A 15,002-nucleotide genomic window follows, 5' to 3' on the forward strand; every position below is an offset into this window, starting at 1 on the left:
GGGATGGTAACAACATGTCCTACCAGGGTCCGTGAGGGGGAACCGACGAGTATGGCTGTGTGGCGGAGACCTCCAGAGCGAGTTGTCAAGCTGAATTTTGATGCTGCTTTTAGGGACGGCAAGGTGGCTGGCTTGGGTATGATAGCACGTAACCATCAGGGGGACATCATGGCAGCAGCTACCTCCTATCCGGTGCCCATTTTTTCATCTTTTTTGGCGGAGGCGTGTGGATTGAGGTGGACGATGCAGTTGGCGACTGAGCTTGGCTTTAGGCGAGTTTGTTTAGAGACAGATTGTCTCCAGTTATTCCAGTGGTGGCAGAAGGAGGCCGTGGGTCGATCCTATTTAGATAATATTATTAGAGATTGTCGTTCTTATGTTTCGTTTTTTGATTTATTTTCATTGTCTTTTGTTAGACGTTCTGGTAACGCAGTAGCAGACTTTTTGGCCAGGAATGCTTCTACCTATGCGGATTGTGTATGGGTGGAAGAAGCCCCTGATGCCGTTATTGGCTTGATAAACTTGGATGTAATTGCTTCAAGGCCGTCTGGCCCTTAATAATATTCATGTTTAGTTTCAAAAAAAAAAGTGATAAAAGGGGTATCATTTGGCCTTTACTAATGGAAAAATAAAAACAAAGCTAAATGTGGGTTCTCTCTAAGTTGATCTTAATTATAAAGATATAGCATTACATAATTCGAGTTTTAAATTGAGATAGTTGTATGATAAAAAGTGGCAAAATAAAATATATGTCTTGACTTCATTATTTATAAAATATTGAACATCCAGGAGTACATAATGTACAGCTAGTCATGATAAAACATGACTAGCTAATGCACAAAATAGATAAGATATTTTGACCAGCCTAACAAAATCTAAAGTTAGAACAAAATTTAAACTAAAAGGTCATTTTAAGTTAGGATATGAAGATAACTAGATATAATCAACATATTGTAACAAATTCTATATGAGAATTATCCAGGTTGCTAAGACAAACTAAAAAAAGAAAAGCCAATTAAGAACTTGGCCCTATAAAATATGGCTCCGGTGAAAACAAATTACATCAGATTCATTATAGAGAACAAAGAAATATGTCTAATCCTCGGATTGGAACCTTCCTTATTACATGCTCAGCATTTTTGTGGGCTTGTTCATTAGCAACAACTGTTGAATATGATTCAAATGCAATCATCATCAATGGAGAACGACGAATAATAATGTCAGGTGCAATCCACTATCCACGAAGCACTTCACAAATGTGGCCAGATCTTATTCAGAAGGCCAAAGATGGTGGTCTTGATGCAATTGAAACGTATGTCTTTTGGAACCTTCATGAGCCTACTCGTCGCAAATATGATTTTTCAGGAGATAAAGATATCATCAAGTTTTTAAAAAATGTTCAAGAAGTTGGGCTATATGTTGTTCTGCGAATTGGTCCTTATGTATGTGCTGAATGGAGCTATGGAGGTTTCCCAATGTGGTTACATAACTTGCCAGGAATTCAACTAAGGACAGACAATGCAGTTTTTAAGGAGGAAATGCAGATCTTCACAACAAAGATAGTGAACATGTGCAAAGAAGCAGGATTATTTGCACCCCAAGGAGGGCCTATTATTCTTGCTCAAATAGAAAATGAGTACGGAGATGTCATAAGTCATTATGGAGAAGAAGGGAATGCATATATCAAATGGTGTGCCCAAATGGCTTTATCTCAAAATATCAGTGTCCCATGGATCATGTGCAAGCAAAGCAATGCTCCATCACCCATGATTAACACTTGCAATGGGTATTATTGTGACAATTTTAAGCCAAACAATCCTAAGAGCCCAAAGATGTTTACCGAAAATTGGGTAGGTTGGTTCCAAAAGTGGGGTGAAAGGAAGCCACACAGAACTGCTGAGGATATAGCCTTTTCAGTTGCACGTTTCTTTCAAAGAGGTGGAGTCTTTCAAAATTACTACATGTATCATGGAGGAACAAATTTTGGGCGAACTGCAGGTGGTCCGTATTTAATTACTGCTTATGATTATGATGCACCCCTTGATGAATATGGTAATCTAAATCAACCAAAATGGGGACATCTTAAAGACCTCCATGCAGCCTTAAAATTAGGAGAAAAGATTCTAACCAATGGAACAACTACTGAGAAACAATATGGAAATTCAGTGTACTTAACTACCTATACAAACAATGTCACTGGAGAAAAGTTTTGCTTCTTAAGCAATTCCGACGATTCTCAGGATGCTCAAGTTGATCTACAACAAAATGGCAAGTACAATGTGCCTGCTTGGTCAGTATCTATTCTTCAAGATTGCAACAAAGAGGTTTTCAACACTGCAAAGGTTAAGGCTCAAACTAATATTTACGTTAAGAAACAAGCTACAATAGGCAACCCTCTCAATTGGGTTTGGACGCCAGAACCAATGGATGATACACTTAAAGGCCTAGGGTCATTCAAAGCACCTCTACTTTTAGAGCAGAAGGGAGTTACTGTTGATGCTAGTGACTACTTGTGGTATATGGCTGAAGTTTTCATCAATGACACCTCATCTTGGCAAAATGCAACTTTGCAAGTGAACACAACAGGTCATGTTCTTCACGTCTACGTTAATGGACAATATATTGGTAGACAATGGGGCAAGTATGACAACCTTCATTTTACGTATGAAAATATGATTTCTCTGCATCAAGGGACCAATGTCATAAGTTTATTAAGTGGAACAGTTGGGCATCCTCAGTATGGTGCATTCTTTGATATGAGAGATGAGGGCATTGTTGGAGGTCCTGTGAAAATCATTGGAAGCAACCAAAAAACTACTTTGGACTTATCAACATCTAATTGGTCTTACAAGGTCGGGTTAAATGGTGAAACCCAAAGGTTTTATGACCCTACATCCCTTAATGGAGTTCATTGGGAAAAAAATAATGTTCCTAATGGAAGACCAATGACCTGGTACATGACAACCTTTGAGACTCCTGAAGGTGAAGACTCTCTGGTCTTAGATTTGCAAGGACTGGGAAAAGGAGAAGCTTGGGTTAATGGGAAAAGCATTGGACGATATTGGCCTACAATGGTGGCTGACAAAAATGGGTGCAGTGACACATGTGATTATAAAGGTAATTATGAACCTCAGCAGTGTGCGAGTGGGTGTGGAGAACCATCTCAGAGGTTTTACCATGTTCCGAGGTCCTTCTTACACCAAAACAATAACAAATTGATTTTGTTCGAGGAAATGGGTGGAAACCCCTTCAATGTGTCTGTCCAAACAATTGCACTTGGTCCCATTTGCGCCACTGCGGATTATGGGAGAACCTTAGAGTTAAATTGCCATGGTGGGAAAACTGTTTCAGAAATCCAATTTGCTAGTTATGGGGATCCACAAGGAAAGTGTGGCTCATTCCAGAAAGGTGAATGGGAATCAAGTTACAGTATGGCAGTGGTTGAAGAAGCGTGCATTGGAAAACAATCATGCTCTGTCGATGTGACAAATTCCAAATTTAAAATAAGATTCGGTGGAGCTGATGGTCGGCTAGCTGTGCAGCTACTTTGTGATGGTTCTGATCCTAACGATGGGCGTGTACAAAGTGTTCATGCATAGTGCTATACTTTTCGTTAAAGTATCTTCACCTGAAAATTCATGTACAAAACATTCCTTATTGTGTAAAATCTTTTTTTGTCTCTTTAATTTAAATTCACAGACAAACTAATTTGTACTTAATATAATTTTATACATTTTGAATGATTTTTCATAAAAGCATGGTTGAAAATAGCGAAATTGATGTAGTAAATCAAACTTTAAATTTCATATAATTTTTTAAAAAATTATTTTTGATCTTTATAATCGTCACTATTGTTGTAAGTTTTAGCTTTCTTGAAATCTCTAGCGGGTACAATAAATTAGATATAGAAAATGAACATCAACCAGTGATGAAAAAACATTTTTCTGATAAGCCCCACAAAGCGAACAAACAATAGAGTCAGCAAAATGACATGTACTTTTGGAATAACAAATATCATAAATATTTTGACATGAAGAGATTTAGGATATTGTTAATTTCTAGAATATTATGTTTTACTATTTATCTCTTATTTCCTTCATTTTGAATTCTAATTTAGGATAGGTGGAAATTCATTTTTTTCCACATATATTGGTTTAGTTGATTTTAGTTAATAATCTTTTAGGATTATATAAGATGGAATACTTTATTGTTTATTTACAGTTGTCTCACAAGGCTTAGCGACTTACACAATTCATCCTTTTTACATTTAACCAATACTAGTTCTTATTTTCCATGTTTATCACAATCAAAACAAGATACAAACTTAGTGAACATCTATTAAAAGGGTGACAAAGTGACTTAAACCGATTCCTGGATAGGCATGGAAAACAAAGGCTTGCGTTTCTTTAACCTAGTCTCACAAGGCTTATCGACTTACACAATTCATCATTTTTACATTTACCAATACTAGTTCTTATTTTATGTGTTTATTATGATCAAAACAAGATACAAACTTAGTGAACATCTATTGAAAAGGGTGACGAAGTGACTTATACCGATTCCTGGATAGGCATGGAATCAAAGGCTTGCGGAGACCTGGAAGATTATCCTACATCTTTATTGCTTCATTGCACCATCATCGATGTTTTCATGATCAGTTCTATTAATCAACTTACTTTTGGGAATTGTTATTCAGACCCCCCCCCACAGCTATTCAGACCCAATGAAAAACCGGAAATCCGAAAATGCCACTTTCGAACGCACCCTTGTAGTGCGTGTCTATCGCACATACCCGTGGAGCGACGTAGACGCCCCTTGAACATGCGTTGCAAGCGCACGTTCAAGGTGCGATTAAGTAGTGCCAGAGTTGATGTCCCAGTGTCTGACTATACATAGGAAATGCACATAAACACACTTAGTGAACTGCGTTAGTAGCGCCGTTATAAAGTGCGTGATATGCGTCGCTCTTTATAAAGGCGTTACCATCGCACACTGAAAGTGCGTTGGTCAAGCAGTTCTAAAGTGCGAGATTTTGTAGAAACTTGACAGAAACAAACAGAAACAGGAACTCCAACAGAAATAGAAACTTTAACACAACAGAAACAGAAACTTCAACAGAAACATAAATGTTACATTATAATCTATCATTGATACATTACAACTAATATGAAAATTTGCAAATGGACTACTACAACATCACGAAACTAATCTTCAGCGAGGTTTATGATTCTATCGATCTTATGTATGTCTACATTTTCCTTTCGATAGAGTTCGTTGAATAGGGCCATGCGATCCAAGTATGGTAGCTGCCAACCACGAGCTTCAACAGTACAATGATACATCTACTGTGGATTAACCGTTGGCAAAGGAAAGTCACTTGAAATAAGCTCCTACAAAATGATCAATTATATTGTTAAGCATCTCATAAAGATCATGTAATGTAAGGTAAATTCATACTAAATGTAATATTGATCAGTACCTTCACCCAATGGTTGTTGTTGACAAGGAGTAAACATAAAATCTGGTGCTCTAACGGATGTAGTACTGGACCGGTGAGAGGGAAGTAGGTGGCGCCCCCTCGATTCGACAAGGTCACGAACACAATCTGGTACATCGTAGCAACAATGTGGCCCATATCCGGCACGCATAACCACTTCTCCTCTGTTGCAAACTCATTTGGAGCAAGATGCAAGGCTTGTAGTACTTTTTCGTAATGTATGTTGGTGCCATACATACCATGATAAACACCTTGCCGTAATCTAAGCTCCTTTATCATGTCTTGTCGAACTTGACGCCAATTTTGTTCTCCCTTACCCATCAAGGAAGCAATACATCTATATCCAAAATTCCCATCATCTTCAACATTCTGAATGTCAATGACATATTCACGGAGGAATTCGGACACTTCATGGATGTAGTTGACCGAGTAAACTTTGCCTTTCGGGTGCTGTGGCGGGAGTTTAGCTGAGTTGCTTGCAATCCTTTTGCTTCTCCGCAAACCATCTTCTGATGTGTATCTTGCCTTGAGGCTGAACGGAAAATCACATTTCTTGGTTCCTGTCCCCTTCCGCATCGACACAGGCTTGTACGGTTTGTACTTGCCGCTCATCTCGCACACCAAAATAGCCAACTGTTTACCTTTACTCCCACGGCCCTTACTCCCACAATCAGACCTTCTAATAATGATCACAAAGCCTAGTTGCTTTCCTACATTCTTAGCCCAATCCAAAAGCTCATCCCGAGTAGCAAAAACCTACAGAATATTAACACATATACGCATCACATATAAATTCAACTTATTTGACATAAACTCACTCATTGGTTATGAAAATACCCTGTCTGTGGTAAATTGTTCTATGTAGTTCGCTGCAATTGGCACATCATGTCGATCTTCTACATTGGCTAATTGCCTTTCTTCCACCCTTTCTTGTGGCATGTCCACTTCATATGACTTAAGGAGACTCATTATGAAATGCAAAACAAAAATTGTAAATTGTTTACTGTTTCTGTTACAGGCCAGAACTGTATAAATCGTGCTTATAAAGCGCGTCACAAACGCACTTTATAAGTGCAACAGAGACGCGGTTTAACATTGCGTCGGGATAATAATAACAGAAAAGCGCACTCTAAGTGTGCGTCTCTGTCGCACTTTCAGAGTGCGACATTAACGTACACAAAGAGTACGGTGCTAACACTTATTAAAAGTGCGATAAATATAGATCGGGATTAGTGCAGTACCTCCACAGACGACGACGGCAACGAGGGAGGAGAAGTCGGGTGCGGACGTCGACGGCGGCGACGACGTTGGTGATGGTGTTGGGTGAGGACGACGGTGGCGGTGGCGTGGGTGGTGGACGCGGTGGCCGACAATAATGTGGGTGTGGAAGTTGAGAGTGGGTTTGGCAGTTGAAGAAGAAAGATAATGTGGTGAGAAGGGAGTGGGGGGGGGTTTGAACAAAGCATTAGGAAGAAGGTGAGGATGGAGGGAGGGGTATTTTTCAAATTTTCTCTTTTCATTAAGGGTATTTTTGACATTTCCCAAATTTTTGGGGGTCTGAATAGCTATGGGGGAGTTTAAATAACAATTCCCCTTACTTTTATAACAAATTTTGTTGTTCAAGGAATTCAGTCAACAAACTCAATTGAAGTAAACACTAGATAAACAACAATTTGAAAATATTTGTTGTTAGCCAGTCCCATGTATTGACAGTTTTTATCACTTCGATAGAACCGTACACTTGTAAGGAATCAAATATTATATACTAGTTCTCAAACCTATTTAACAAATAAATTATTAAATATTGATAAACTTTTAAGATTGTTACATCTATTTACTAACCCTATCTATGTAGATGCTTTTTCGTCTAACATGTTCTTTTATATCTATTCAAATTTGTGAAATTGTTTTTTAACTATCCTTCCTCTCAAGTCCTAACTCCCAAATGAATTTTTAAGGGTCTGAACTTCGAAACTTAATTATTAAATATTACTTCTTGATTAACTTTTACTTATTCAAAAAACCTCGTTTGAGATGGAGTGCAACTTGCTTGGGACAAGGGATACCGTTGGGTAGCTTGTGAGGTTGATAATCAGGATCTAGTGAAAGCTGTGTACGACGAGGACCTGGGTAGATTTGTGCCGGAGATTGCTGACATTCGCCAGCTACTAGCACGACAATGGAAGGTGACTTTGAGCTGCATTCATAGGGATGGGAACGTTGTTGCAGATTCCTTGTCAAAGTCTGCGTATGCAACCACGAGATTCCAAGTTTTGGATAGGCCATGCCACGAGCTTGAGGTCCTTGTGTTGAGTGACTCTCTAGGAGTTGGCTATTTTCTTTTGTTTGGTTTTTGTAATTTTCCGATGTATCGAAAAAAAAAAACTTTTACTTATTCGCTAGTAACTAATCACATCAAAGTCAATCTAATTTGGCACTTGATAATTATATTGCAATAAATATCTTGGAAAATTTTAAAAATCTCTTTTATTTTTTTATTCTATTGTTACACTTTAATGAGTCCGCAAAATTTTTATAAAGGAAGTCCAAATATTTTTCCACCAAAATATTTTATTAATGTACAAGTTTTGGTTTCAATCATTTTGTAGGCCCTCTCGACACAATTTTTAGTATTTAGTTTTGAGAATTTTAAAAATCATAATTACTTTTACGATTCCATTTTGTTTTAAAAAACTTGTAGCCAATTTTGTAAATTCATTACTGCTGCTAGTACTGGAATGAATGATTTATCACTATTAAATTATCACACCCATCTACTTTAACAACTACAACTTCTCGATTAAACGAATTGATTATCTCAGTCAAGAACCAAGCTTGTATGAGTGTTTCAGTTAAGTTAACAATGCATGTGCATTTTAACTATCCCTCCTCCCAAGTCCTAACTCCCAAATGAATTTTTTAAGGGTTTACTTCTTGAATAAATTTTACTTGTCCGTTAGTATCTAATCATATCAAAGTCAATGTAATTTGGCACTTGATATCAAAGTCAATGTAATTTGGCACTTGGAAATTTTTTAAAATCTCTTATTATTTTATTCTATCGTTACACTTTAATGAGTCCATAATTTTTTTATAAAGGAATTCCAAACATTTTTCCACCAAAATATTTATTAATGGACAAGTTTTAATCATTTTGTAGGCCCTTTCAACACGATATTTTTTTTGATAAATTGGAGGGCCAAAGGCCCAGGAAACTACTACACTGATCTTGGGACTGAAGCCCCAATTACATCAGCTCAAAAGAGAGGAAGCAATCCTGAGGGTATGTGCTCACTACCAAATCTAAGATCATCAACTGTGTCCAATTTGTGCCAGGAAGTCTGCACAGGAGTTGGCTTCGCGAAAAATGTGATGGAAGGAAATCTGCCACTGAGGGGAGGAAAGGGTCGCAATGTCACTAATGATAGCTGCACATGGGTGATTAGTAGGACATGAGCCAGTGAGAAGGCCAAAAGCAACTTTAGAGTCAAGTTCCACTTCAAGTTTTCTTGGCCTCAGATTCTCCATCATTTTAAGGCCTGTTAGCACGCCCCAGAGTTCTGCACTAAGAGAATTACAAAAGTCTAGTTTGGTAGAAAATCATTAATAATCTTACCACAAGAATCCCTTACTAAGCCTCCACAAGCAGCTTTCTTAGTGCGCAACAGACTAGAATCATCCACATTAAGTTTCCAAGTTCCTGTCTCTGGCGTCTTCCAGGAGATTTCCTCTTTTTTCCTATGCAGCATGTCAACCTTTTCTGGAAGAAGAAGGGTCCTAGACACATCTGCTGCATATTTGTAAGACCTGGATTTTTAGAACAAGCTAATTTCCGACTCACGCGTAGAATCGGTGTAAGCGTGACAGGAGTTTGATATTTGAGAAAGATTAATGAAGAAGAAAGTTCAGAAATTGCTTGAGGAATGTTGCGTAGTTGCTTTCGGAGTTAGTGCGATTCGTCTGCACACTTGCCTTATGGCGAGCGTGTCCAGAATAGGCTAATTTCGCTTTAGAGCAACGTTTTAAGTGAGATTTCGAACTTTTGGAAAATTTAAAGATTCTCTTTATTTTTCCTTCGACCAGCGTTTCATTTCGGAACTCTGGACTGTACGCACAATAGTATTTACTTTTCGGAAGCTCGCCGACGCTAATTTCTTTGCTTCGAAACCCCAGTTTCGAGCGATGGATGAAGACTTTTTCTATTCGGGACTTCTAACGAAGTTTCCGTCCGCGTTGCCAGATTTGTTTCGACATTTCCAATCTTTCTTCAGTAGGAAGTTTTGTTGTTTGAGCATCACAGCAAAAAGTAGTTTTTCGGGTCAGATTAACTTACACCGCTTTTGGGATTTTAGATATCGTTTTTCACAAATCATAGATACTTGTTTTGAGTTCTGGAATTCTGACGCCAGAATCTCTCTTAGAATTCATCGGTGAATGTGCTGCAAAAATCGGAATCGCGAAATTTTCATTTTCCCGCGATTTCACCTGCCTATAAATAGCTCGAAAAAGCAAAAATCTCTCCATTTCTTTCCTCAAGGGCCGCGAGTTCAAGGGAGCAAGGGAGAAGAGGATTTTCGCGAAAACTTGACCAATCTTCGTGCAGTTCGTCCCTACTTCTAGGTATTGAGGTAACTAGCATGATTCCTACCTCTGATTACTGTTTCTGTTGCGTTTCTGTAGTCGTTTCTGTGCTCACAATTTTGAGCTTTTTGTAAAATTGTCCGATTTCTCTGATTTCTTGGTTGGGGTTTGTTCCCTAGGTTCCCAAGAGCCTAAAACTTCTGTCAGTAATCGCTGATTGCGATCCAGTTGTCAAGGATCTGAAAAACTGATTCAAAACCCTTTTTGTCTCACATTTCGAAACTTTATTGTCGAAAAGCTGTAATCTGACTTCGTGCCTTTAGGATTTATTGTCACGGATGTCATGAGGATCAATGCTGTCGAATTTTTTTTCAGAACTGATAACTTTGAAGTTTTGAGCCTTTATTTTGGACCAAAATGCCCCTGGATAGTCGTATTTCGATCCGATTGTCAGAAAATTGTTCCGACAGTTTCTTTGCCTTAGTTTTACCCTAAAACTACCTTGTAAACAGATTTGATCGAAGAAAAAGAGTCGGAGCCCTTTTTCTCTTATGGCCGTGAGCTTGTAGTGTTAGGGGGGAGAGTTTTCGTTTTCGAAAACTTGTCTTTTGTATCCGATTGTTGTATTCTGAAGCTTTAATGATTTGTCTAGCGTTTGTGAGTTGTATTGTGATCGAACTAATCGATTTTGTTTGGATTCTGCTTTGTTTTTCTCCGAGGTTCAGTTGACGGAACTTTGGGATCTTCAGAGCATTTGATTGAAGGAACCTTTGATTGCGAGGCTGGAACAGCTCGAGGTTAGGGAAACTTACTATAATAGCTATGATTGCATGATAGGCGTCGATAAATTCGACTTATGCTTTATCTGATGTTGTTTATGATGATGAGTTGATGTTATGATGCTTTTCCATAACTTGTGATATTGTGCTATTGATGGATTGTGCGTTTTGACGCGACTTCGGAGTGGAGATTCATTGATCTGGTGATCTTTGATATTTCGGGTTGGATGAACAACCCTAGGCAAGTCCAAATGTGGGGTTTGAGACTTAGCCCTTTGTTGGTATTCGTTGGTTTACCTAGACTTTCCCCGGGAAATGTATTTTGGGTGATTGATCTTTGAAAACTTAGAATGATAGAGCTTTGAAAACTAAAGACTTGGGAAACTTAGACTTTGAGAAATAAACTCATAACCTGACTAATCTGAATTGAAATCATTTGTTATTAACGTTTAAGTATAGGAAAACTGAAGGGGTAAATATTTACGAAAGACGGGGAAAAGTCGACCTTTGTTGTGAGTTTTGGAATTGGGAAAGCCACTAAGGTGAGCTATGGTGATGATTGAAAGTCACCGAGTACTCTAGTACTCTTGGGAGTGTTGTTGGAGTCGTGCTGTATTGACCGGCACAGACTCTGGGCTTTGTTTGTGGGTTTTGTGGTGGGAGTTGTGTTGTATTGACCGACACTAATCCCTTGGGTTATCTTGTTGTTGGAGCCGTGTTGTATTGACCGACACTTAGTGCTCTTGTTGTTTGGGCTGTGTTGTATTGACCGACACTAGACCCTTGTGTATTCTTGTTGGTGGAGTTGTGTTGTATTGACCGACACTTACTCCGAGTTATGTTGTATTGACCGACACTAACTCATGGGTTTGTTTTGAGTTTGGGTTGTGAGCTAAACACTTATGTGGTGAGGACGATTCGATGTTTGGCTAACCATATTGCATCAATCGGGTGAATAACGGGAATGGTTCACCTGTGCATATCATGGTGAATAACGAGAATGGTTCACCTTGCATAAATGATGAATAAAGGGAATGGTTCATCATATGGTGAATAACGGGAATGGTTCACCAAGGATGAATAACGGGAATGGTTCATCCAGGATGAATAACGGGAATGGTTCATCCATAGTGAAGAACGGGAATGCTTCACTTGTGGCGAACGGGAACGCGTCACAAATCCGGATTCATGATTGCATATCACGCATACATTCATTCTGACTTGAACTGTGTGCTGGTTGTTTATTGAAGCATTGTTAGAGCCATAACATGCTAAGATTGTTTATATATATATATATATATCAACATATATCTATACCCCATATCACATGTTGAGTGTATATCTACGTATTTCTGTGAGTTGACCCTAGCGCCTTGGCTTTGGTTGCATGTTTGTGTTTGGGCGGTCGGCCTGCTGCCAGATGTCGATGGCCGATTGGTTTTCGATGGTCTCTCCCTCGGGGGGGATCAGGTTTGAGTTGGTGGATCGACATGCCCCCACCGCTTGGGTGATCGATGTTGTGGGTCGTCGAACGACGTACCGGGGAAGGGTCATGGAGGACCGGACTGACGAGCGTGAACATCTGACGAAAGGAGTTCTACGACGCATGGAGCTGAGCTTCAACTTGCCAACTTCAGTTCGCAGTGGACTTGGTACTTGGAGGGTAGGTTTAGGCAGGAGTCATATCTTGTGTAGAGCTCTGATTCGTTTTGCTTTTGGGACAGGGTAGGTTCCCGACGCATGACTTTTTGTGTGGTTCTCTTACTGAGGAATCACAGTGAGTCAGTCGGACCATAAGGGTCTTTTCTTAGGCCATTTTGAGGCCGACTTTCTACTAGTGGATTGTAATCACAACTTTCTCACTCACACTTCTGGTTCTGTATATATTTGCCTACGGGCACACTACTTTGGAGTCACTGTGAGTGCGCGTGACGTGGGAGTGCAGCTGAGGCTGTACATGTTTATATTCGATGTACATTGGTTAGTTTAGTGGTTGGGTTATGTCTTTATTTTCTATTGCTTTATTTAAAAGGAATCAAAAAAAAAAAAATTACCTGTTTTCCACATAGAGGTTATTTTTGGTTACTACAGTGGCACCCGGAAATCGGGGTGTTACAATATCGGGTTGCAGTAATGATGATATTGCTAGGTGTATTTGTGTGGTTATTAAAAACCAGGTCACAACGATCCTTCCAAATGTGCCAAGTGATGATTCCAAACAGCAGAGGCCATTTAATGCCATCCTTATGTCTTTCTTTCCGTTGCAGATTGTTGATGACCCGGATTTATATGATGTTTTTAGGGTTTTTCCTTTCTAGTTTTGAGTCTTTTTGTTGAGTCTCATGTAGTGTTTCATGCATTCTCATGCATTTTTATCTTTCTTTGTGTTTTTGCTTCACTTAGGTAATTTAATAGTTTATTAGGGACTTTAGTTGCATTTTGGGTTAGTTTAAGAGGTTATTGAAAGTTCCACTTGTTTTGAAGGCCTTTGTGCAAAACTGACCTTTAAGTTTCAAGATATTTTCCAAGCTTGTTCATCAAGGTTTCAGGTTGAATCAGCTGAAGAGGGAAGGTCTAGAGGCTTGGAGAATTGAATGGAAGCTTAAAGAGGAGTTAAAATGAAGATCAAGGGACTTTACAGCGTGTTTAGAGCGCCTAGGCGTGCTCCATTGGCGCCTAGGCCCCAATTGCCCTGTTCCAGGATTTTGGAATTGGCGCCTAGGCATGCTCAATTGGCGCTTCCAGAGGCTATGTTTTCAGTTGGAATTGGCTCTCAGCATGCTTTATTGGCGCCTGAGCGCCCGGAACAGCCCAAACCCGTGATTTTTGCCTATAAATAGGATTCTAGTCATTTTATTTTGTATCTCTTCCATTTTTACATAAGTTTAGAAGGAGAGGAACATCTAGGAGAGTGAGAGAAGGCTTCCAAGCTTGTAATTCAGGTTCTTAGCCAAGCATGCTTGGCTAATCTCTCTTCTTATGCTTTGGTTTTCATGTAAGAATTTTCATATTTGAGTTATAATCTTAAGTTCTTTCCCACATGATCTTCTTCTGTCCTTGAATCCCATTTTCTGAATTTCAATCTAAGCTTGTATGCATGCTTGCTTTATGCTTTTCTATAATCAGAACGGAAGTTTCTTATAGATTAGGGAACCGTTTTTCGGTTTACCCCTTCTATCTTGGCTACTAGGAATAGAGGAAGGGTTGGGGTTTGTTGGCCTGAACTTTGTAATCTTTATGCTTCAAATAAATGTTTAAGTACACAAGGAATCGAGCTTATCTTTTGGTTTGAAATGACTATCTATGCAAGGCATCGATAGGTAATTGCTTAGGCTATAACATCAAGGAGAGATTCATGAGTTCATGTGCTTAGAATGATGTGCTTGAATTGACTAGTTGAACAAGTACCCAAAGCATCTTTCATTTCTAAATTGTCTTTTTATTTTCGTTTTTCCTTATTACTACTTCGACATATCTCTTTTTCAATAAAACAAACCTTCATACTCAAGACTTAAACCGAATTTAGTCACTCACAATCCTTGTGGTTCGATAATTAAAACTGGGTAGATTCGTACACTTGCGGATTTACCAACAACTGTGCACTAACCAGTCTGTTAGCCCCAAGCTAAAGAATTTAGTCCATTCCCTTGGTGAGATTAATGGGTTCCAAACATCCTGAATATGGTTGCAGTCTCTAATCACATGCATGACTGTTTCTTCAGCATTGAGACATCTTGGGCAGAGTCCATCATTAGCCATCTTCCTACGAAATCTTTCATCATTAGTAAGCAGTCTGTTATGAGAGACTTGCCACAGGAAGCTTTGAACTCTAGGGAGGCCTTTGTATTTCAACACTAATTCAAAAGCCTTAGCAGAGTAGCAATCATGTTGATTAAAGATCATAGAATATACGGATTTGATGCTAAAATACCCGTCAGAAGAAGGCCTCCATATTGGTGTGTCATCCCTGTGATGGTCCTTCGGGGGTCTGATCTTAACTATTTTGCTGCAGATGGTTTCAGGGAGCAATTGTTTCAGAACATCCCACTCCTAGTTGCCTTCGCTTGCATAGTAGGAGACCGGCAGGTTTTGGACCCAGCTATGACTATCACGAGGGAGAAATTCGAGCAAGTAATCAACTGATG

The 15,002-nt window shown here is 39.1% G+C and overlaps 2 protein-coding genes across 2 annotated transcripts; one reads left to right on the forward strand and one right to left on the reverse strand.

Annotated features, from left to right (window-relative positions):
- Positions 1–1,091: 1,091 nt before the first annotated feature.
- LOC130735411 (beta-galactosidase-like) lies at positions 1,092–3,599 on the forward strand. The gene is made up of 2 exons (XM_057587413.1): positions 1,092–3,254; positions 3,321–3,599. Exons 1-2 carry the CDS (start codon positions 1,092–1,094, stop codon positions 3,597–3,599), a joined length of 2,442 nt encoding a protein of 813 aa, XP_057443396.1.
- A 1,743-nt stretch (positions 3,600–5,342) lies between these two features.
- On the reverse strand, positions 5,343–6,466 carry LOC130736495 (uncharacterized). The gene is made up of 3 exons (XM_057588320.1): positions 6,335–6,466; positions 5,480–6,253; positions 5,343–5,390 (listed from the first exon to the last, which is right to left on the reverse strand). The coding sequence occupies exons 1-3, from the start codon at positions 6,464–6,466 to the stop codon at positions 5,343–5,345; spliced, it is 954 nt and encodes a 317-aa protein (XP_057444303.1).
- Between the last annotated feature and the right edge of the window lie 8,536 nt (positions 6,467–15,002).

The sequence above is a fragment of the Lotus japonicus genome, chromosome 2, assembly GCF_012489685.1.
Source record: "Lotus japonicus ecotype B-129 chromosome 2, LjGifu_v1.2".
Classification (NCBI taxonomy): domain Eukaryota; kingdom Viridiplantae; phylum Streptophyta; class Magnoliopsida; order Fabales; family Fabaceae; genus Lotus; species Lotus japonicus.